General features: G+C 47.4%; 1 protein-coding gene across 4 annotated transcripts in view; it reads right to left on the reverse strand.

Annotated features, from left to right (window-relative positions):
- The window catches only part of TLN2 (talin 2), a 439,345-nt gene that overhangs the window by 21,930 nt on the left and 393,948 nt on the right, over nt 1-23,467 (reverse strand). For all 4 annotated transcript variants that reach the window (XM_030318033.1, XM_030318034.1, XM_030318031.1 and 1 more), the window contains 7 exons: nt 22,786-22,969; nt 19,401-19,526; nt 19,077-19,193; nt 16,601-16,786; nt 12,857-12,964; nt 1,972-2,077; nt 962-1,086 (listed from right to left, as the gene is read on the reverse strand). In XM_030318033.1, coding sequence (XP_030173893.1) covers nt 962-1,086; nt 1,972-2,077; nt 12,857-12,964; nt 16,601-16,786; nt 19,077-19,193; nt 19,401-19,526; nt 22,786-22,969 — 952 coding nt within the window. The remainder of the gene's footprint in view (nt 1-961; nt 1,087-1,971; nt 2,078-12,856; nt 12,965-16,600; nt 16,787-19,076; nt 19,194-19,400; nt 19,527-22,785; nt 22,970-23,467) is intronic.

Below are 23,467 nucleotides of genomic sequence, written 5' to 3' on the forward strand. Positions count from 1 at the left end.
TGAATACAAAGAAAAAGAGGCCTCCTCTGATTCCACCGTCTTCTGGGGAGAAGACAGCCGTGGGAGGTAGAGTGAAAGGTAACTGCTTCTGGACAGGACTAGGCTTTGCCCCTGGACAGCACTAGCTCACCATCCTTTTATGTATAATTGTCCTTCCTATGGCCCCATCTTAGAGTAAGTCCTTAAATGGCTGTTTCTCTTTAACATCTTAAGTTTTACATTTTTAAAAATTTATTTATTTTTTACAGAGAGACTGAGCATGAACGGGCAAGGGGCAGAGAGAGAGGGAAACACAGAATCCAGAGCAGGCTCCAGGCTCTGAGCTGTCAGCACAGGGCCCAATGCGGGACTCGAACCCACAAACCGTGAGATCATGACCTGAGGCGAAGTCAGATGCTTAACCAACCGAGCCACCCAGGCTCCCCTTAACGACTTAAGTTTTAAACATTTATCTAGAAGACCAACACAGATGGAGAAAACATACCAGCCCACCAGTCTCCAGCATATACTGAGGAAGTCTGTTACTAGGTCCACTTTGAGGTCCACATTACCCTTTACTGATTTGAAGAAAAGGAGAGACCCCGCATTGCTATTTGCACTGCATTATGGAAACCAGAAAATTTGAGGGTGACAACGTCCCCTTCAGTAACAGGGACTTTCCATAGTAAGCATGTAACACCTGCTTTCTATATAGTGGAACTAAATTCAGATCCTAAGTGCCCTGGATTCTTCCTTTGGATACCCAAAGGTATTTTTCTGGGTGGTTAACCTGAAGGATCAACCCATGGGTTTTTTTCCATGCCCTGTAAAAAGGTGCTGGGCAGGTAGAGCAGGTCTGCCACTTGCCAGTCTAACCACGGGGAAGGGGACAGGCTCCCTGTGGGCACACCTAGCTTCACTTCACAGCCATCCACAGGAAGACCTATTGACATCGGACAAGCAGCCACACATGGACACTCACTTTCGGTTTGGCTCTTGGCTTCAGTTGCTCTAACTTCTTAGCAGCAGCCTCAATGGATGCCGCAGCCCCCAGTAATTCTGTTTCCGCGATGACAGTTGGGTCTTCTGGATCCACCCACTCTGTTCCTAAAATCAGTCCAAAGAGGGTCATTCTTGGTAGCTATGACCGCAGGGCTCTGGCTTCATTACCAACCATATCTGGATTTACGTGCAAGGAGGCTCCGTCAGCCTACTAGTTGCACCGTCCTAAGGGATCTTCTCTCCAGCTCTCACCGAGACCAGCTGGGCGAAGGGGAGCTCCTATCTGATCCTGTCGCTTGTGTAAGTCAGTTGTGTATACAGCCCTACCGCAGGAGCACTCATCGATGCAGTGTCAAAAATCAAGATCTCATGGTTCAAGGCCAGCTCGAGCCTTACTCTGACCTCTTTCTTAAAGCTCATGACCGCAAGTAACCATTTTCAAGACACTTGAGACTATGCGGACCACACAGATTTGTCATCCTCTTCTCTTGGGGACTCATGGAGAACCACCATTCACCTCAACTCAGACAAAGGGAACCTGGTAAGAAAACCTTGCTCTGGTGAGGTGACTGCTTCTAATGTGACCACAAGGGGGTGTGCAAACAATGTACGCAGATGGTATCATTTCCTAGACATGGACTGTATGATTTGAATGAGGATATTCTGATGAAGGCAAATGCAGATAAAAATAAAGGGCGATACCCTTAAGACAAGTGAGCTGCTCTAGGTGGATTATACCATTTAAGTGGAAGTACTTAATCAAAGGACTGGAAACGAGCCTTGCTTGAGGAGGATATTACTTTGAAATTCTAACTCTATTCTCATTTGCTAAAAAAACAAACCAAAAAACCCAACAGAAAAAAAACCCCTACTGTATTCCTTCTGACTGCGTTCACCAAGAAAGGGCCTGTGTTGGCTGCGGGGTTTCTTTGCTCAGTTCATGGCCAGTGAGTGGTGTCCCACGAGATGACACGAGAGAATCCAGCCTACCTTTCATGGCTTCTGCTGCCTGGATGAGCTCAGTCACGGCACCAGCGACGCGCTTGGAGAAAGCAGCCAGCTGGTGCTTGAGTTCCGGGCTGGGTTTCTGAAGAATCTGAGGATGAAGAATAAGTCAAATGCATAAGAAAGATGGTAGCCGTTGTGACAGAAAGCACACTCTTACTGGTGAACCGAGTTGGACGACCTGGTTTGAAGTTGCAACTCTGCCACCCAAGTGACTTCAGAAACTTGGGGGAAAACACTTAAGGCTCACTGGCCTTCAGTTTCCTGTGAGAAATGAAAAGTTGGGAATTACGAGTTTTTCTAAGGTCCCTCTGGACACATTTCTGTAAGATCGTAAGTGAGATGAAGTCCTTATGTGTCCTTTATGTGCCCTTTCTTTTGCACATAAACCAAACATATGCACACGAAAATTACGCACAGTTTAGGAACATTCCGAGTGAACGCGAAAGCCTGAGGTTACAGGTCAGATGGTACTTGTGACAAAACAAATGTGGCACCAGAAGAAATATGTGACTCTTGTGGGGTCTCAGAGACAGAGTCCCAAGAAAGCACAACCTTCTGATCAGAGGGCAAGCTCTCCTGAGAGAGATTCTGAGGATTTTCCTTTTTTTTTTTTTTTGAACTAGCTCAAAGGTTTTTTTAAGTTTCCTTTTTTGCCTTTTGGTTTTTGATGGTGTTAAAAAAGATATTGGCTATCCAACACCCAATCCAATTTATAGGATATCCTGTGTGAGGATTTCTTCTCCAATTCACTCAAGAATGGGATGAGATCTTCCCCATAAATTTACATTCTGACTTAAATCACCTTGCTCCTGCCTAACTCTGAAATTCCTCTTCCAACATTCTTTTTCTGCATTTCTTTCTCATGCTTCCCAGTGCTACTCTTCAGATTGAGAAATGCTCAAACCTTCAGGAGCAAAGCACAACGGCTGCCTCTCTCTGGATAATTCTGAAGCCTCGAGCCAGGGATAAACATCGCTTTGGAACTGGACAAACTTGTGTTCACACACCTGGCTTCCTTTGCGCCTGGTTTTGGACGCTGGGCAGGTTAATGAACCCCTCAGAACCTGTTTTCTCCTCTGTAAAGCTGGGATAATGCCTATTCCTCAGGATTGGCATAAAGATCAAAAGGAGTAACACATAAGAAACACCCTGCACAATGCCTCCAACACGGCAGGTGTTCGTTAAATGTTAATTCCCTTCTTGGTGTCCCATACTCATTCTTAGGAGTCTGGAAAAGAAGTCTTTTGGACCCCAGAGATAAAAGAAAACTGTAAGTCTGGTTAAAAAAAAATCTGGGTTTGGGGGAGTTAGTGGGATTATACTTTGACCAGCACTGGCCGCACCAGTGTGTAGAAGACATTGTATTATATGCCTGAACTGATTAGTCAAAGGTCTTTGAGCATCACTTTACATGCATCCATCACCATCCTCCTTCCTTTGGCAATCTTTAAAATTTATTTTCTATTTGCTACTGTTCCATGAATTCAGTTATTCTGCTCTTATTTTCTCACCCTAGGACTTATACATATCACTATGCAGATACTAAGAACTCAGTACAGGGGCATCTGGCTGGCTCAGTTGGTAAAGCATGTGACTCTTGATTTGGGAGTTGTGGGTTCAAGCCCTATGTTGGGTGTAGAGATTACCTGAAGAAAATTTTTAGGAAAAGAAAAGAACTCAGTACAATTCTGAGAATGAGTGAACAAATGAATGGATGGGTGAAAACAGAGCAACATACCATTGGGACAAGTCCTAATATGATAGCTTCAGGGACCAGTTCTAAAACACTAGAACCATGGAGAGGTGGGGGGAGGAAGTTAAGTGTCTTTTATTTTCTAATACAGCCAGGGGTAGGCAGTTTAGTTAAGTATAGGTTCTAGAGTCAATTTACCTATGTAACCCTGGTCTAGTTACTTTTCTTCTAAGCCTCAGTGTAAGTAAATTGCCTAGTAAAGAGGCATAGCAACCGTCCTTTTATGACCGACTTGTGGTAAGACTGCGTAAATTAATATGTAATTTGATACAATATATATTCCCATCAGGGCTATTGATAGAATTGGACTGAAGTACAGCTTGGGCACCAGGGTTTTTAAAAGTCCCCCATGTGATTCTCATATATAACCAAAGTTGTGAACCACTGCCCTAGACTCAAATGGTACCATTTGGCACCACTTAATCAAAGGCCTGTACTATTTTTTTCCCCCCTGAAACAATACATGTTGTAAGTTCACCAGGTGAATAATGGTTATGGCTCAGGGTTTGAAAAGCTAAGTGGTCCATAGCCTTGTTCGTTGGTTAGTTGGTTTATCCATGGTGGTCAACACAACAAGAATAGGCAAAGAATTAAAAGTATGATGGGGAGATTCACAGTAAATGATGAAAGACCGAACATTCCTACCTAAGATCAAGAATATGGTAAGGATGTTTGATCTCACACCCTTATCAGTATTGTACTAACATTCCTGGACAGTGCAATAAGGCAAGAAAAATAAGTAAATGGTACAGAGATGGAAAAGAAGAAGTAAAAGAATCTTTCTTTATAAATAATGTGAATGTCTATATAGAAAATTCTGAGGCATATGTAAACAAAAGCTTCTAGAATAAGTGAGTATAGCAAGGTGACAGGCTATAAGGTCAATACACTAGTATCAATTATATTTTTAGGTTCAACAGCAATAAAAAAATAAGAATTTTAAAAAAGCAGTATCGTTTATAACACCATAAAAATTATGAAACACCTAGTGCTAAATGCGACAACACATGTGCAAGACCTGAATCCTAAAAATTATAAACACTGTTGAAATTATTAAAGGAGACCTAAACAAATGGAGATATATGCCATGTTTACGGATTAGAACACTCTTAAAATGTCAATTACCCTCAAATCTCCCCCACAATCCCAGTCAAAATCCCCAAAGCTTTTTTTTTTTTTAGATATTTACATGATGATATGAAATGCAAAGCACATAGGAGAGCTAAAACTATTTTGAAAAAGAACCAAGTTGAAAGTCTTCAACTACCAGATTTTAACATTCATATAAAGTAGTAGTAATCAAGACATCATGATATTGGTACTTGGACTTATAGATCAATGGAGCAGAAAAGAGTCCAGAACTAGATTTCACATATATAGTCAACTGATTGTCATTAAATGTGCTCAGATGCCTTTAATTCAATGGGGACAGAATCATTCTTTTCAACAAATGATGATGGAACAACTGGATAGCCATACGTAGGAGTATGAACCCTGGCCCTTTCCCCACATCTAAACCTAAATATAAGAATTAAAACTATACAGAAGCAAACCAAAGAAAATCATCTTAGTGATCTCAGATTTGGTAAGGATTCTCTGGGGACAAAATATAAACTAGGCTTGAAAACTTTAAAAATCATGAACTTGGAAGTTTATGTTTTATAACTTTAAAAACATTATGCTAATTTAAAGAAGCAGTCACATATACTGTGGGATTCCATTTATATGAGAAGTCCAGAATAGGCAAATATACAGAGGCAGAAAGAGATTAGTGTTTGTCTCGGTCTTAGAATTGGAGCGAGGGCAATGAACGACTGCTTAAGGGTATGAGGTTTCTTTTTTGGGGTGATGCAAATATTCTAATATTTTGTGATAGGTGCACAGCTCTGTAAAGACAGGAAAAAACAATTAATTTAATGCCTGAAATGGGAAAATTCTGTCATACGCCAATTATACCTCAATAAGGCTGCTCAAAAGAGAATCAATCGGGCATGCAAATAAAAGAACAGGAAGCTGGTGAGAGGTAGCAGAGCATGGCACCCCGAAATAACCTCTTTGGTATACGGATTGTTTTGGGCTAATTATTGTGAGAAATAGACATGGGAGAAGCTCTGAAAACAGAGTAGAAGTTACTCTTTTGAAAGAGAAATTTACAGTGACAAAGCAAATCTTCCTCTGTTTAGAGTGTCTCCCTCTCCCTGCCTGAAGAGAAGGTTGACTCTTTATCATGAGAGAATTTATCAGAGGAGAAGGCATGGATTTCAATCTGCATAATCTCCTGGCAACCTCCAGGAGGTTTTTCCTGGCAACCTCCCATCACCTGTCCCAAACCAATTACACACCTTTTTTTTCACTGAACTGAAGATGGTCTTTAAGCCAGTGGTTTAGGCCACCTATGTAGTTACTCATTTTTCCCCTGGATCTCTGCTATGCATCCATGAGGTACACAATGTATTTGTTTTTCTCTTGTTAATCTGCCTCACTACACAGGGTCTCAGGCAAGAACTCTGAAGTGTAGAGAGAAAATTATTTTTTCTTCCCTTATACCGGGATATAATCCTAAAAATAATTTGCAAACATAACTGATGCAAACAAACATTCAATTCATCTTATGTGTTTAATTATTTGAGATACAAGATCTATTTTGGCTTTACTTTTCTATTTTTTCAAGTTTTATCTGAGCTTTTTGTTTCCTTAACTCTCTGCAGCATTGTTATTTTCTTTTTTAATAACACACATTTCCATCTCTCTCCAGACGTTGTTATGAAAACGACAAGGCAAACCACACCCTAAGAGAAAGGATTAAAAAAAATTTCACAATTTGTATCTAGAAAATGTAAAAAATTCTCAAAATTCCATAATAAGACAAACCCAATGAAAAGCAGCCAAAAACATCTGAATAGGGACTTCACCAAAAAAGACATACAGAGGGCAAACAGGGGCATTAAAAAAGATACTCAACCACGTACATTAAAACCACAGGGAGACACCACTGCACACCCACTGGAAGGACTAAAATTGAAAAGACAGACCATTTCAAGTGTTGACAAGGGTGTGGAGCAACCGGAACTCTCCTACCCTGCTGGAGGAAATGTAAAATAGTATAACTACTATAAAAAAGCTTCCCAAGAAAGGAAAAAAAAAGTGCATACCCTATTTTATAAGTATTCCACATCCAGGCATTTATCTGAGAGAAATGAACAAATTCAGGCTCAGAGATTTATACAGAGAATGGTCTTGGCAGTTTTATTAGTAATCAGAAGCTGGAAACAACTTAAATATTTGTCTCTTCACCTAATGATGGACAAGTATGGCAGAACCATTTGATGGAATACTACTTAGCAATAAAAGGGGACAAATTATTGTCACACATAACAACATGGATAGAATTGAAAATATTGATGCTGAGTGAAAGAACCAAAACAAAGAAAAGTATGTGCTATGTATCCCGTTTACATAAAAGTCTAGAAAGTATAAACAGATCTATAATAACAAAAAGACCAGCAGTGGCCTAGACATTCTGAGGAGTAATGGATACATTCGTTATTTTGATTGTGGTGATGCTTTCAAGGATATATTCACATATGAGTACTCAAAATGCACACTTTAAATATCTGTTTATTGTATGTTAGTTATGGTTCAATAAAGCTGGAAAAAAAGTTAGGGGTGTGGTGGGCACATTCACTTACATCATCAAAGTGGAGTGATTAAAGACTTCTGTCTTTAAAAAGAAGAGCCTGGAGGGTGAGAGAGAGAGAGCCACTCCTTCATATACTCTGGCTCTGAGAAATTACAAGTCCTATGGTAAAGTATCCTATTCAGACAAGGCAGGAGGAAAGGAGTTCTATTTTTATTCTGCCATTAAGTCAACATGATTTCTAATAGCAGACAAGAGACGGAACCAAATTAAAGCTCTGCTAGTGGAAGCGAGGGTAATTTTAAGGCTGTCAAAGATCTCACATTGTGGTTTAGCAGCAATATTAAACTGTGGTTGCTACAGAGGCAATGTGGCTGCCTCTTGCAGTACAAACCTACTATGACAAACCAGCAGAGAGCAAATGCAGGAGGCCAACAGCGCTCACATGGGCATGTCTAAAGCTTCACAGAGCAGCTCCCTGGACAGCAGGGACAGGGCTCTGCCTAAACTGGATCCCATTATTTGTTAATTGCTAACTAGATTCTCCAAAGGAAAGGATTCCCCAAGCAGGGGTTCTTGATTTGGAGTTTCTAAATTCCCAAAGAATCCAGCTGGGCATTTGGGTCTGGGGACCCTCTTAACAGTTTAAGGAACAATTTTGTGCGTGTAATGTGCTGCGGTTTCTCTGATGCTGGTAGTGGGAGGCAGGAGATGGACTTTCAGCTCCGAGGGGTCTAAGAATGCTAAAATCATGATAGTTATTTGTGCCTAGAGAAAAACGGAGAATGGGATTGATAACGGAGAATGGGATTGATAACGGATAAAAAATTATTGATATATATTTTTTAAAGTAGGGATCTGAACCAAATAGGACAAAGCATTAACAAAGTTAGTTAATTATACAGGGTGGGCACATGGATGTTGATATGGTTTTCTGTATTTTTAAGCCCTTTCAAAAGTAAAAACCGAAATATACAAACCAGCCATTAAAGTTAAGAATCCTTGGCCCTAACGTATTTAAATCGAACAAGACTGAAGCAGCCTAACTTTCCCCACATTTTGATGTGCCTTAATTTAAGAAAAGCAGCAGCTCACTAAAGAAGCTCCCTGACCAGCTGAAAGTGACCTCAGTTTATTTCTGTAAATCGCTGGACACTGTCTCCAAACCTTAATTTCTACTTCTTTCTCTTTTTGTAAAAATTAGACAATTATCTGGCCTTTCTTCAGCTTTCAGGAATCTTACTAGTTCTCTTTCAACAATTAAAACAAGACGTCAACTTTACAAGACATCCAAGGGGATATCTCAAGATCTGTTACAGTTTTTAAAATTTATTTGTATTTTTTAAATTGTTTTTAAGTTTAATTATTTTGAGAGAGACAGAGCACAAGCAGGGGAGGAGCAGAGATGGACAGAGAAGAATCCGAAGCAGGCACCGTGCTGTCAGCACAGAGTCTGAGGTGGGGCTTGATCCCACAAACCATGAGATCGTGACCTGAGCCAAAATCGAGAGTTGGACGCTTAAGTGACTGAGCCATCCAGGCGCCCCATCTCCTGTTATAGTTTTAAGTTAACTTTCTTTTCAGAATGGAGATGCTGTAGCCATCCCATGAAGACCAGAAACGAAGAGGAGAACAGAATGCTGTGTGTTCATGTGAAAATCTCTAGTTTTTTAACTGTTTCTTTATTCATCACCCTCAAGGAGCCAGTTTAGTATCTGACATGAATGCTAACTTCCCTGTTTGTGTGTCTCCATTTTCCTTATTCCTTGCTGGGTTCTCCACCGGCACTGGCCTCAGTCTTGTGGCTCCTGGGCCTCTCACTGGTGTATAATCTTCCACACTTGGGCCTCGTGTTAATCCAGATTTCTTCTCAGTCTGCTTTGGAGGAAGAATTAGGGCTAACGATACGAGAGATGAACTTATTCTCAGCTGCAGGCCCAAGAAAACTACAAATGTCCACAGCAGACGTGAAAGAACGCTGTCATAGGACTTCCACAATTTTCAGTTATGAACTGCTATTTTTCCTATGTTTATGATAATCCCCAGGGAAGGCTTGCTCTCTTGCTATGTTTTTATTAGAAAATAACCTTCAAAGATGATGTCCAGCTTTCCAAAGAGACAAACATAAATATATGAACAAATAAAGGTATGATGCTAATTCATTCACATTTCCCTCAAGTCGGAACCATCAGTACCTGTCATGAGGAGGCAGAAACATCCTTGCAAAAGATGAGACAAGTTCTGCATGTTTTATACCATTTTTAACGCCATTCGGGCTTTCTTTCTATTAATGATTTCTTTTTAGCACTAGCTACCTTCACAAAATATACCTCAAAACAGCTCTGGGGAAACAAGACGTTTCTACTTCCACCATGATTCTCGGTCACAATGATGAAGACCCAGATGAAGTATAGAAAGTATGAAAGATGAAGAGAAACTCAGATGGCAGGCTTTTAACAGTCACCTCGACCATCCAACTTGACAACACATAAGGCTTAAGAGTCTCGTTTCTCTAATAAATACAAGGAAGAACTCACACCAGAAAACCCATCAACTAATATGGCAGCAACAAGAGAAGCACATCTACTGCAAAGTGCAATCGCTCTTGCCTGGGCCCAGAAAAAGAAGGGAGTGGATGCTCCCGTTCTTGCTAAGCTCTGTCCTCCATAGTTAATCTCCCAACTCACACATGATGTGGGGTTTCCATGCACCAAGTGCCCTTCTTCCTCTTCCAGAAAAACCTGATGATTATCATTAGGCCCGATGCCTGATACAGTAATTAAGCGGCCATAAAACTGGGGTCTCTGACTGTGTGGACTGGGAATGGCTACTACAGCTTCCCTACCTAATGTTCATGGAGGCATTGGACCTCTTGGCCTTTTCTCGGGCAAAGAGGCCAATCATCCACCCACCCCCTAGAGGCCTTGTCTTCTTTTGCTCACCCAAACAAGATGCACACGGAGAGAAGAGGTCAGAGACAGGGGGGTGGGTATCCCTTTGGTAGATGCGACATCTGGCTCCCAGATATTGGCAAAGGGTCTAAAGTTGGCTTGAGGTGGGAGGGGACCCTCTGAGGGTTCCATTTTTCTTCCCCCCTTGGGAAAATTTCTCAAGTGCTGGCCCCTGCCCCTCCTCATGAAGGCAAAACTCCTCTCCCAGGTATAAGCTGTCTTGTTGCTGCAGAGCACGACAGGAGACCTTCAGTCCATTAAACACCTTAAAGGCTGTTGCCTCCTTTTTATCCAGGGTGTGGCTTTGTCAGAGACACAGCTGGAGGTAGATGCCTCTGCAGTGACATTCCTGGTACGTGGCTCACCACGAGCAAAGCCGGAAAGCACCAGCCTGAGGGCAGTGTGCCTGAGGCCTGGACCTACAGGCGTGAGGTAAATGATCAGCCCTGCACAGATACAGGCACAGGTGCTACAAGACATAGGGTTTGCTCAATAAATGGAGCTAGAGAGGGGTGCCTGGGTGGCTCAGTCGGTTGGGCATCTGACTTTGGCTTGGGTCACAATTTCACGGTTCATGGATTTGAGCCCTGCGTCGGGCTCTGTGCTGACAACTCAGAGCCTAGAGCCTGCTTTGGATTCTGTGTCTCCCTGTCTCTCTGCCCTTCCCGTGCTCATGCTCTGTCTCTGCCTCAAAAATAACCAAACATTAAAAAAAAAAAAAAAAAAAAGAGAAAAAAAGAAATGGAGCGGGGGGAAAAGGGGCAAAATGAGGATCCCTCATTTAAATGAATACGAAAATCCCAGTATTTTCTTCCCTTCCAATAAATGATTAAGAGGAAAAAAAAAAAAGTCTGAGACAGAAAGCAATATGGGAAATGGGCACCCTGTGAGTGGAAAGCACACGTGAGCTGAGCCCCGAAGCCCGATCTTCCTGACATTCTCACGGATTCCTGACACTGTTTACCATCTGAGGAAACTCAAGTCGGGACAAAGCAGCAGTCATGCAGCTATTTATGTGGCACAGCTGGGAATCGAATGCAAAGATTCTAAACCTAAGCCTAACACTGCTTCTGCTGCAACTCCTAATTTTCTGATAGAACAAGGTTCTACGTGACTAAGACTATATGATTCCACCGAGAAAAAAATGCCTTTTGGAAGCCTTGCTGGCTTCATTCTGAATACCCTGAATTTCCTGCTAATACGCATGCTCCGGACTGAACACTTTAACTCTGTTCTAACGCAGAAAGTTAGTTTGGCGGCAGAGGCTCGTGCCTTGTGAACAAGGACTGGCCAACGCGTTTTCTTGGCCCACATGCGATGATACACTGTTTTCTAGTCACCGGAGTTCAGGGCTTTTGGAACACAATGTTACCCTGGGTGAAGAATCAAAGTAATGCTCCCTCCCTAAGAGACCTAACATGTTTAACATGGGGAGGTAATTTAATTTCAGGTGGCAGTGAAGTGCTGGAATGAGCACGGGCCTGGAAGTAGTAAGAATTGGGATTCGGTTCCAGGACTGTCCTAGTAGCTAGGCGACCTCAAGCAAGGGGCCGAACTTTTCGGGATCCTTCCTTTGCCTTAGCCTCATATATGTCCTTGCTCATATATTAGCGCAAGGACAAAACGAAAAATCTCAGGGCTCCACAAATGAAAGGTTTACGGTTGTCTGTGGCCTGGTGGTGATCTTTTTTTGTTTTTGTTTTGTTTGTTTTGTTTTTAAGGTTTGGGAAGGAGCAGTCAGGGAATGTGGGGCATAGTCAATTCTCTTCGGAGGCTGTGTCTGACTCCTGGACAAATTCTCTCAGGGCCTGCCCCAGACCTCCCCATGGCGGGTTTTGGCAGAGAGAGACACATAGCAAATACATTTCTCGGTTGCTCAGAGTTTGGCCCTAAGGATCTGTGGGGAACCTAAGTCGGTATAAGCCCGAGGCTCCCATGTGGACAGTCCCTATAAGCCATGACCACTGTCCCCACCTCCCCTTCTGGCATTTTCCCTACCAGCCTTCTGTCTCAGCTCCAGGTGGGCACTCTAGGCTGACAGGAAGGTCATCAGAGGAAGGGAGGCATCATTCCCAGTGTGGTCTGAGTACTCATTCAAGGATAAGAGGCTGGTAGGTCACCTGCAGCACGGGTGAAATTTCTCCTTAACTCGTCATGGAGGCCAGGGTGGCTCTTTCTGGAGCTTTCCCTGTCCTCGCAGGATGGACTGGGGTCTTCCTAACGGGACCTCCCAACGTTGTTTCAGTGGTGGCTTTGCCTGTCCCACCCTCTGGCATGCTATTCTTGCCTCTTTGGTGCCAAGAGCGAGCCTGGCTCTCCTGGATGCTAACTGCAGCTTCTTCTAGAGCCTTCATTCATCTCCATGTGCTGAAGTAGTGTGATGCTGGGCACTTTCTAGCTCCATCCACCCCCAGTCTCCCAAGTGGAGCCCGCACAGCGCTCTACGAGGTACTTTCCTGAGGAAAGGATGGCCTGCATCTGAACAAGCTCTTCCCCAGTCCTGGCCCGGCCCACGCCCCTCCTCACCACCAAGACGTGCTCGAGAAGGTCCAGGTAGCCGAGGGTGCACTCCGTCCCGTATCGCAATGCTCTCGTGCGCACCTCCTCGCTGACATCAGGGTGAAAGGATGCTTGCTGGGGAGAGAAAGGAATGTGGACATCTTAAACAGGAAGAGCCAGCTGGGGAGTGGACCAAGGAGTAAGGGGGGAGGGGAAGGCACCTGCCTAGCAGTGCTGACCAGCCCTGCACCCCAGAGGGAGGAGACCTTGATTCTGGAATTCTCTCTGCCTTGCCCTCAGCGACCTCCCTGAGAAGCCTTCCGTGACTCCCTGGATAGAGAAGGTGGCCTGCCTCCGTGTTCTCCTGTTAACCTCACACCTGTGTCCACGGCAGGTTCTCTCACCACATTTTGTGTCTTGCCTTTTTTAGTGCCCTGGAGCCAGACGGAAGCACCTGAGTCCTGTCCCTCCTCCCATCCTTTCTCCCTGTCCCCTTCTATTGCACTGTAAGAAATTCCACATGCACTAAGAAGCCCAGGAAAGGGTCATGATTAGGGCTTACAGCAGGACATGTGCTGGCTGTCCCAGGGTGTGCCTGCCTTTCTCCAGCAGCATGGCGGGGGGGCGGTTCCTGAAGCCCCTCTCTGTTCACAGGCTGATCACACTCAGGCCCTCACTCCGTGGCCTGACCATGCTGCACTCACAATGTCTCCTCTGGCTCTTGGGAAACTTCAGACGGTAAGCCCCCCGCTACCCTCAGAGGGGCCGTAAATAACTCATCTCACATTATGCGCGGTGAGATAAGCAAACAAGGACGTATGGTTAATACAGCACCCTGTGCTTTTTTTCTTGCACTTGTGACCTGTTGGCTTCATTCAATCCTGATATAACAGATGACACACCCATTCACAGGGTTACCAGGTTAATCACAGTTAACTGTATTTTTGAAGAAACAATAAAACAATTTTTAATGTTAATTTGAGAAACGCCATTTTTTATTTGCTAAATCTGGCAACCCTGCCCAGCCTTTCTTCCTTCCAAAGCCTTACCCTGGAAAGAACTTGGGGCTTATAAGAACACATTCAAAACTGCAAATACATCGCAAACCAGGACACGTTATGAATCACACATTAGGATAAAAAGTCAAAGTGGTGGGGGATAGTGACTAGCCTTCACGTTTGTTCCGCTCAAGCCTTTCCGTCTAGGATTGGGGGATGCTGGTGGGAACACCTGTGGGTGCTCCCCTCACCTGCTCCCCCAATACACCCCAGAAAGAGTGGGGATAATCTGAGTGGCCAGGATCTATCATTACTGAGCTCAGTTTTGCCCACCTGAGGACTAACGGGCCGTGCCTTTAACCACTGCCCTGTGTCTCCAAGTGTGAGAATGGAGCCCATGTCTCAGGGAGGACACAGGCTATGATGCTACCTCTGGTATGGAGTGTGTCAGACCCCAATTTAGAGTTGTACGGGGACTGAGGGTGGGTGCTCTTGTCCACTGCTGGTGGCTCTAACCAGGCAGAACTCTTTGGGAGAGCAATCTGGCACGAATTAAAATGCCAGACCATCTGACTAATTCCACTCCTGGGAGACGTGCCTAAGGAAATTATTCAAAGCATGGAAAAAACAGGTATGCCCAAAGATGTTCCTGGCGGTACGGTTTATGCATTATTTAAAAATGCAGACAACTGAAATTTCTGGTAACAGGGTAAAATTATATTCATTGACAGAGTATTTGTGGTCATTAAAGAGTCAGTTATAAGGACTCAGAGCACCAGAGACCAGAGCCATACGACATTAGCTGTAATAGTTGATTGTATTGTATATAATGCAGACATATGCACATGTAAGTAAGACGAGAAACAGACACAAGAATTAACTCAGGGCGTGGGGCAGCCCTTGTCGCCACCTGAGCATTTAGTGTAATCCTCCTTTTCTGATAAAATGAGCCAGGATGTAACTTCCTGCGCTTCCCTTTTTGCCCCAGCCACCCTGCTCGGCCCCAAAGGCAGTGCTCCAACATGCCAAGTTGGCCTTCTGGCTTGATCTTCTTGATCCACTGCTTGGTCTCCCTGATTTTCCATATACTCCTTATTGCACGTCCTTTCTGGCAAGGTGCCTCATTTCCTTGCTGCACTAAGTCTGCTAAATAAGTGCTCTCCTAACAGAAGTCTCAGAGCTCAGCACTGACACTTGTCATCCAAGTCTGGCTTTGAGGTATGAAGCTCCGGCTGTTATTTTGTCCTGCAAAGTCAGGGTGGCCTGATCCGGGGGCAGGAAGACAGAGAGGAGCAGAGGCTGTGCAAATGGCACCTGTCCTTATCCTCCTCCCCTGAGAACAGGGGTATGTGTGTCAGAAAGAGACTTGAAAATCGAGCCGCCTTCCCTTTCCCCCTTAATCTATTTCCCCTTTTCATTTCAGGTCTGTAACACGGAGACAAAGCACTTGTCACTCATCAACCTCAGCGTCGTTAAGAGAGGAAATAGCTGTGTGACCTTGGTCATTCCCCTTAAACTCCCCAAGCCTGTTTAATCATCCATCAACTTGGGGTGATCCCTGGTGCCCTTCCCCTCCAGGATCCAATGACAGAATATGCATGCCAGCCTTCCCTGCATGTCATGGTGGCATTCAGACCTTACCTTGCTAGAAAAGTACTATTTTCTGATTGAGGCCGTAACCCCTCTGGAAAGTTGTCACTTCTGACAGGGCAGATTCCATTAAGTACATCATAACTGCAAACACTTACGGCTTTAGGAGAGTCTAAATCCCTGGCACAGCACACATGGTCCCCCATGAAAGTGGCCCTTCCACCTTCTACTGTCTTCTCCTCCCCCAACCCCCCCACACCGTCTCCCGTGCCTGGTCCTCACACACCCATTCCTTCAGGCTGGCTGCCTCACGGTCCCTCTCCCCAGTCACCTCTCACCCATCCTACCTGCTCATTGGACCTGGCGCCAGCTTTCCCACAACTGACTTCCCCACAAAGAACGGCCCTGTCTCCTCAGACCCCAAGCTGCAACAGCTGCTTTTTCAACTTCTGTGACTCATCCCCAACCCGCTCACCATGGCGGGGGGTTATCAATCAATCTGAGCAGAAGCCAGAGTCTCTGGGACCCAGCTGTCCCCAGAAGGGTGAAGGTCTGGTGTGGGGTGCTCAAGGGGGGTGCTGGGAGGGCTCTTATGACTCACTTTCTTAATAGATTAAAAAAAAATAAAGTAAAGCTTGTAATGGTCAGGTCCCACCAGCGCCCTCACCAAGGATGGGCTCAGGGCAGCTACCCTGCTTGTCTAGCCAAGGATCACGAGAGTTTCTGCAAGATGTCTGGCACAGATAGCGAAAAGGGCTGTTCCCCAACATTCTGTCTTGTTCCTCTGACTCACTTCCTCCCCCAGTCATGGCAGAACCTCTCCTGGCCCAGAACGCTGACCTGCAGAGGCTGGAAAGGGGGGCAGGTACAAGTGGGATGTGTTTTTTGTTCAGAGGGCCAGAAGCCTCTTCACCTCTGTCAGAGCAGGCATCCTGCCTACTTGGCAAGAACGGAGAGGAAAAGTGGGAGGGTGAGCTAGCAGGCTGACTCCATCCCCTCTCAAACACAAAACTACCCTGGAGAGTCATTTCCCGTGGGCTCTTCGGCACGCATTTCGTCACCGAGTTTGAGGTACTGAGCTGCTCCCTTCTGCACACGGCGGGCCCCTCCCTGGCTCCAGACTAAACCAAATAGTCGTGACAGGGCATCATCCGGCCACCCAAAACAACGCCAAGGCCTTTACCTTACAAGCCGTCAGCATATCTGACACGGCTTTACGGCTCAGGTTGGCGGTGGCAATCACATCCTCCTGTCTGCATGAGTTCCCAGCGGCCACGGCTTTGGCTGTCGCCATGGTGATGCCTTTCGTCATCCTTATCGATTCTTCAGGTGATGATGTCTTTTCAGGCACCTCTTTTGACTGGAACACCTGGAAGTTGGAAATACAACAGGTGGAGAAAAAAATGAAAGAAAAAAGACAAAGACAAAAATAATTGGTTCTTCTCTGACCGGGATGCTGCTCACGGTCTGAAAACTGAGCCAGCAACAGGAAGAAACCGTCAAATGGCAGGAAATTAGAAATTTGAGTAATACTATTCTTGCTTTCAGGATGCTAGCACGGATAAGTCTTGCACACCTGTACTCGGCCTTCAAGGGAACCATATGGTGAGGGAGACAGGTCTACAGCATTAACCTGTTCGCCTGCGGAAACAGACCCTCGGTATTTGTAAACTCTCCGGGGGAAGGTGGTGGTGTGGCTTCCCAGTTCTTGCCCCCCTCCCTGCTGGGGCTTCGGCAGCTCCCGGAAATTCTGCAGTTCTGATGCTGGTTCCTGGGCAGGACGGACCTGGACGCATCCCTGTGAACTCCCCTTTCTTTCTTTAAGAGGGCGTGGGGTTGGGGGAAATGAAGCATTCAGTTTCTTCTATTCTTAGCTTGTCTTACAAATATAACTGCATAATTGTGTGGAGGCGTTCGTGTCGAGGGCGCCACAGTGACACTGTGAATTATTTAAAACCACACACGCATGCACACACACACACACACACACACACACACACACACACACACACCACTCTTTAGAGAAGCTGAAATAATTAACCGTGCTGAGTGAATATCCCACTTTAAAATTCCACCTGTCAGTCAAGCCAGCCATTTCTGCTTCAAGCCCATCTGTCTTGTCTCTCTAACATGAGTGATTGGTGCCAGGGGCTGTATGTTGCATGTGCATCTGTCCCTGCACATGAGTACTCCTAAACCAGTTGGGGTTGCTCTGTCCTCAGCCCCAGGCAACCACCTTTCAGCCAGGTAGTTTTCCCTGAGGCAAAGGGGAGAACCCAGCCAGCATCCTTGCAGCCTGTTAACCAGCACCAAACATCACCAGCCCCCTAAAAATGGGCAGGTGCAATTAAGCTACCCAGGACCATGCCTGAACGCTCAAGGGGAACGAATACCACATGTATGGAACCCTTTGCATTAATGTGGCCCTTTGGCACATGCTCCTTTGGAAACTTCCCACGTCCGCGGAGACACACAACCTCTGTCAATTCCAAACCACGTTGGCAGACTTCGGTTGACCGTGGGTAATGTCCCAGGAAAGCTCCCAGTTTCAAATCCCTTCCATTGCCACCATTAGCCCCACCCACACCTATCAGAATACAGACCCGGACTTTTGATAGGAAACATACAGCCCACAGAGGCAGGTGAGCGTCAGGAGGCAGTGGTTAACGACACCACCTGCAATTTTCAGTTTTTTCTTTGTGCAAGAACCGGGTTTAACACCAAGCAAGACCGGCTTAATTAAAAACAGGACAAGAGAACGCAAGGCTCAATCACCAGCAAAACCCAACAGAATTGCTGCTTTATACTGCTGATCCGCAGGGGCCTTTGGCCTTCCCAGGTGACTCTAAAGACGCAGAGTAGCTGGAAGCAAAAACAGGTCCCCTGCTCCCCGCAAAGAGAAACCGAATCTGTGATCAGACCTCCAGTTAGAAAGAAATCTGTTTGAAACCCTCATTTTCAGCACATTTCTATTTCTAGGGATTAGGGTGAGTCAATCCACAGCCATCACAGGATCAAAAGAACAGGAGAGAATAACCATATCACAGGAACACCGGGACACCCTCACTATACAATGCGGGAACACGGCAAGAAAGAACACGTGGTCAATTTCTTGGAGATCAGAGGGACCACGCACAGAAAGATGCTGAATTTTACAGGCCAGTATCTCAGGTAAAGGCATTTGTGTTTTTCTAACAGGGCACCTCACCCTCTAAAATCCGTATGTGGGCAGCCGTGTGAGCTGATGCTAACGGCACTGGGAATCAAGAGGCGCTGGGTGGGCCTACACGCCATACACATCATTTAAGCTCAAGGTGACAGCCAACACCCGTAATGAGTTTTCCCTTTGCCGGCAATCTTCTGTAATGCTTTAGTTTCAGTTCCAGTTTTAGTGGAACTAAACCTGAACAGTCCTAAGTGACACATTTTAATTGATTTCTTAATTACAAATTGATTGTAGACAAACGCTGACGAGGTCGGTTACACCCGGGGCCTCAATTATGCAAAGCTGCCTGCAGGCAGGTGAGTTGGCCTCCCGGGCTCAGGTGCCCCAGGTAAAACCTCTTTATGCTACAAATCACTGAGATGTCTGGGGGGGGGGGGGGGGGTGTCAGCTCTTGCACGTGGATGCCCGAGGGAGGTGACTGCTGGCTCCTTACCGTGAGCTCCTGTTTCATGTATTCGATTGTGGCCTCGAGCGCCCGTGTGCCCCGGGTGGCCTCGTCCTCCACTGCCTTTACAGTCTTGAGGAGGGAGGTGACATTGGTCACCATCACCTGCACAGGAAGGAGAGGCCGAGAGAAAATGAGGAGCACCCTGAGGTCTACTCCCCGCTCCTTTTAGTTCTGGCTCTGATGCCAGGAGGACAAAACGCTGCTGAGCAAGGAAGGCGCCCAGATGCATATGTTCCCATTATTCTTGGGTGTGCTTCTCTCATTCTGCACCGCCCGCCACGCCTGTCCCTGCTTGGCACCCCGCTCTACCTTGGCGGCCCCCTTGAGCTGGTACATGGAGGGGTCATCGGCAGGCTTGCTGGCGGCCCCCTTGGTAGCACCTATCAGATCTGAAAGGGCCTTGGCCACGTCTTTGATGGCATTGATCAACACCACCTGAAAGAAAGCAGACAGCCCAGGTGAGCAGCCCCAGCGGTCCCCTGTGGGCAAGACCAAGAGCACACGGCCCGAGGGCCGGGTGCGGGCATCCGGGAGGCTAGTCTCTATCTCGGCAGCTCCACAGCCTACAGCAAGGCAGACTCCCCAGGAGCCACCCCAGAAAATGCTGACGCAGGATCCCCGAGGGAGGCTGACGCTGAGCCGGAAGACAGACCCCACACACACCCAGCACGTTCGGACACCTCCCAGCCGGCGGTTGTGACGACAAGTTGCCTAGGAAAGGAGGCGACCAGCTAAGCAGACGCCTGAGAGGCAACGCTACTCACCCGGACCCTGAACTGGTAACCCCAAACGTGGAGAACAAAACGCAAGCCTCATACCCTGGCCTCCAAGGCGTCCGTGGCATCCTGCCTGCGTCCCCAGCTTTGGTTCGTAGGATTCTGTGACTCACTCAACATGCTACGGGCATACGGGTCTATCTTCCCCAGGACAGATCCCCCTCGTTCCTCCTTCAGGGCCTCTGCTCTTGCTCTCCTCATTACTCACGTCTCAGCTCACACGTCGGGCCCTTCGAGACCTTTCCTGACCACTCCCCATCCCCCACCCCCCACCTGAAATTCCATCAGCGCGTCCTTATTTACAGCATGTATCAGTACGTGGAATTGTTGTCTTCTCCCCCCACTTGTATGTGAGCTCCAGGCGGGCCAGCCTGGACTTGTGTGTGTTGTGTTTTGCGCTCGGAACGGGGCCTGGCCTGTAGCAGGCACTCAGTAAATACTCATGGAGTGACTGCATGGATAGGTGTGCACCCTAATTACACCGGACAGCATGTGGTATCTTCCCTCTCGTGACTCAACAGAGAACACAGGCCACCTTTACAGTGTGTGTGTTGGACCTGGGGTCTGAAGCACCAGCCATACTTAGGAAAGACATGACACTGAATGCATAACACGAGTCTTCTTAGCTCCTGCTGCTGTAATCGCACCAACTTCCCTTTACTTGAGGGCAGTGTTCCAAGCGCTGAGCCATGTGCGCTACCCATGCCCTCACTTAATCCTCACCCCTGCTGTTTCAAGTGGGAGCTACGGTGCTCCTGTCCACACTGTCTCAGGGCCTGGGAGCGGCAGGGCTGGGATTCAGACTCTAGTCAGCATGATCCCAAGGGTTATGGTCTTAACCTTCACACTTGGATTATGCTCTAGGGCTTTGGCTCCTCACGTACAAATGGCATTGGCAGTGCCACTGTATCTCACTGCACGGCTGTGAGGGTGGCTGCGTAACATACATGAGAACACATCAGAAACTCTAGTGTCCCAGATGGCTGGGGAGCACAGTGACACTGTGCCTCTTCCCCTCCCACCTTTCAGGCTCCATCCCGTGCCTTCTTACCCTCAGGGTACATGGAGCCTCTGGCAACCTCTGAAACCAAGGGGCAGAAGGGGATCAGCTCCCGAGGAAGGGCTGACGGGTGTGGACCTCACTCACACTGATTCTGGTCACCACAGCGGGGAGGGGCAGCCAGGGAAGAACAAGGGACAGCGAGCAAAGTTTGCTGTTAACACCCAGCATGCACCGTCCCATCCCTGGTCACTGGGCATCTGACTGGTGAGTAGGCACATTTTTCTGAAAGGATATTTTCCACTAGAGATCTCATTAGCAGTTGGGGCTCTAGGACATCTACTAGACCATTTGGGAGTGAAGGCTAAATAATTCGATACATTTCCGTGTGTTCAAAGACTTAAATGCTCCCCAGCCTGTTCACTCTTCCTAAGGCTGAGCCAGGCTCGGAGAGTGTGGATTCCAACCTCACTGAGCGTTTTCAAGCTTTTCCTTCCTCCACTGGGTAAGAACAATACCACAGGTAGGCATTTCTGTGAATGCTTCAAATTCCAAGGGGCAGCCAATCGGAGCTCAGATGTTATCAGAGAGAAATCCAGCAGGAGGAGCGAAATGGCCACACGTGGAACGTTTCCTCATGGAGCTCTGCTCCACTGGAGGATGTCGGGCAGGGAAGGGTCATGGTCACATGCGAGCAAAGCTGACGGCCTTGTGTTAACCACAACAGTAGCTGTCGTCAACAGGGGCACTGGATGGTAGGCGGCTTCCAATCCAGTTTTGTCCACGTGGACCAAATAGACGAGCTAACTGAGAGTGGTTTAAGCAGTGAACACGGAGGTGTTTGCCATCTGATGGTGCTGGGATGGAGCAGAGGGGTTTTCGGTTCTGCCCTTGGGAACGGGTAGAGTCCATTACTGGTGGCCCTGGTTGCCTACTGGTTCCGTAACAGCTAAGGAGACATTTGCTGAGTATCCACCTTGCGCTGGAGCGGTGGTGGGTACTTGGCTCTCCGAGGTTAGCGAACTGTGGGTGCTGTCCCTCACCTGGACCACCAGGCTGAGGACGAAGGGGCGCTAAATCAAAGCGTGGTTGCAGGAGCAGAGAGCCCTTCCCAGCCCAGAGCTCGTCCCTCCCCGTCCCTCCAGAGCCAGACTTCTCAAGGGGTGTCCATACATGCTGGCTTCCTTCCTTTCCCTCACCGGGCCACTCCACACAAATGGCCCTCCGTGGCACGAGGGCCAGGGGCCAGCTCTCAGACCCTCACCTTCTCGACAACTCAGCCGTGCCTCCGGTGGAATGAAACACGCCCGCTCTTAGCATCAGGACCCCTGGCTTTCCTCCTAGCAGCAGCTGCTGCTCCTCAATCTCTCTGGGCATCCCTTTCTCCTTACCACGGTCTTAAATGGTGGCTTCCTCAGCTCTGCCTTGAACCCCCCTTTTTCTCTCGCCCCATGCTCTTCCTCTCCTATGGCTGTAGTCATTGTCTGTATGGCAACACCCCTGAATCCACATGCCCTTAACTCTGCAGGCTTATGCCCCCTCTCTAGTTCCACCTGCACGTGTGTCTAGCACGGTCCCACGCCGAACCCGCCTTTGTCTCCCCGTCCATGCCGGCTGTCTCTCCAGGGAGCCACCATCCACTCACTCATCCCGCCCTTTCCCTCTCCCATATACCCAAGGGGTCACTGTGCTCAATCCCTCACCAGTCATCTCTACCCTCGTGGCTGCCATCACAGTCTGTGCCACCGTCCTGCCAGGATAAATGCCTCCTAGCAGACCCCAAAGCAACAGACATACTCGCGCACCTACTGGTTACTGCAGAAGTTCCTATTTCACCCTGGGCCTCTTCCGCGGTCTGCGGCGCAGTGTTTATGGGAACATGAGGGTGACTGACCCGCCCCCCGAGGCCCACCCATACCTGCGTCTCAGGGTCATTAGAGCCGAGGCTGGCGGCCCCCAGCTTGACCACTTCAGCGAGCTGGGTGATGGTGGCTGCCGACGACTGGGCTGCCTGGGCCAGCTTGTCCGGGGTGGACGCAGCCCCTGACACCAGCAGTTTCGTGTCCTCCACCAAGGCCTTGGCTGTCTTCAGAATGTTCTCCCTGAGAAAGGGGGGAGGGCAGAGGAGACGGGGACAGACAAAGGGCAAAGTTTGGCTACCAGCAATTAGGAAGCAAAGAAACCCTTCATACGGGGCTTTTTGTTACAGGGCTTTGGAAAAGAGAGGTGATGTGTTTCCCCTCCCTTATCAGGGGTACTCATTTTCTGTGTAGGAAAATTGGGAGAGGAGAGCAAAGTCAGCCTAGTATCCACCTAGTCGATTAATAGTAAACTTCCACGAAAGACTCAGGCCCGCCAGTTTGGCCCCCAACCCTGTAGCTCAGTGAGAGGTCAGCTGGGTCCTGGAATGGGTGACAGCATTGGCAATCTCCTCCCTAGCCCAGCCCTGGGACTGAAGAGAGAGGAAGAAAGGTGACAGACGTGTGGCAAGGCTACTGGGGAGGGGGGTGGTTCTCTAAGAGCAAGTGGAGACCCCCGCACCAGCCTCCAGGAGCAGGGCCTAAAGAGCCAGTCTGGGAGAGACAGGAGGCTCAGAGCCC

The sequence above is a fragment of the Lynx canadensis genome, chromosome B3, assembly GCF_007474595.2.
Source record: "Lynx canadensis isolate LIC74 chromosome B3, mLynCan4.pri.v2, whole genome shotgun sequence".
NCBI lineage: Eukaryota > Metazoa > Chordata > Mammalia > Carnivora > Felidae > Lynx > Lynx canadensis.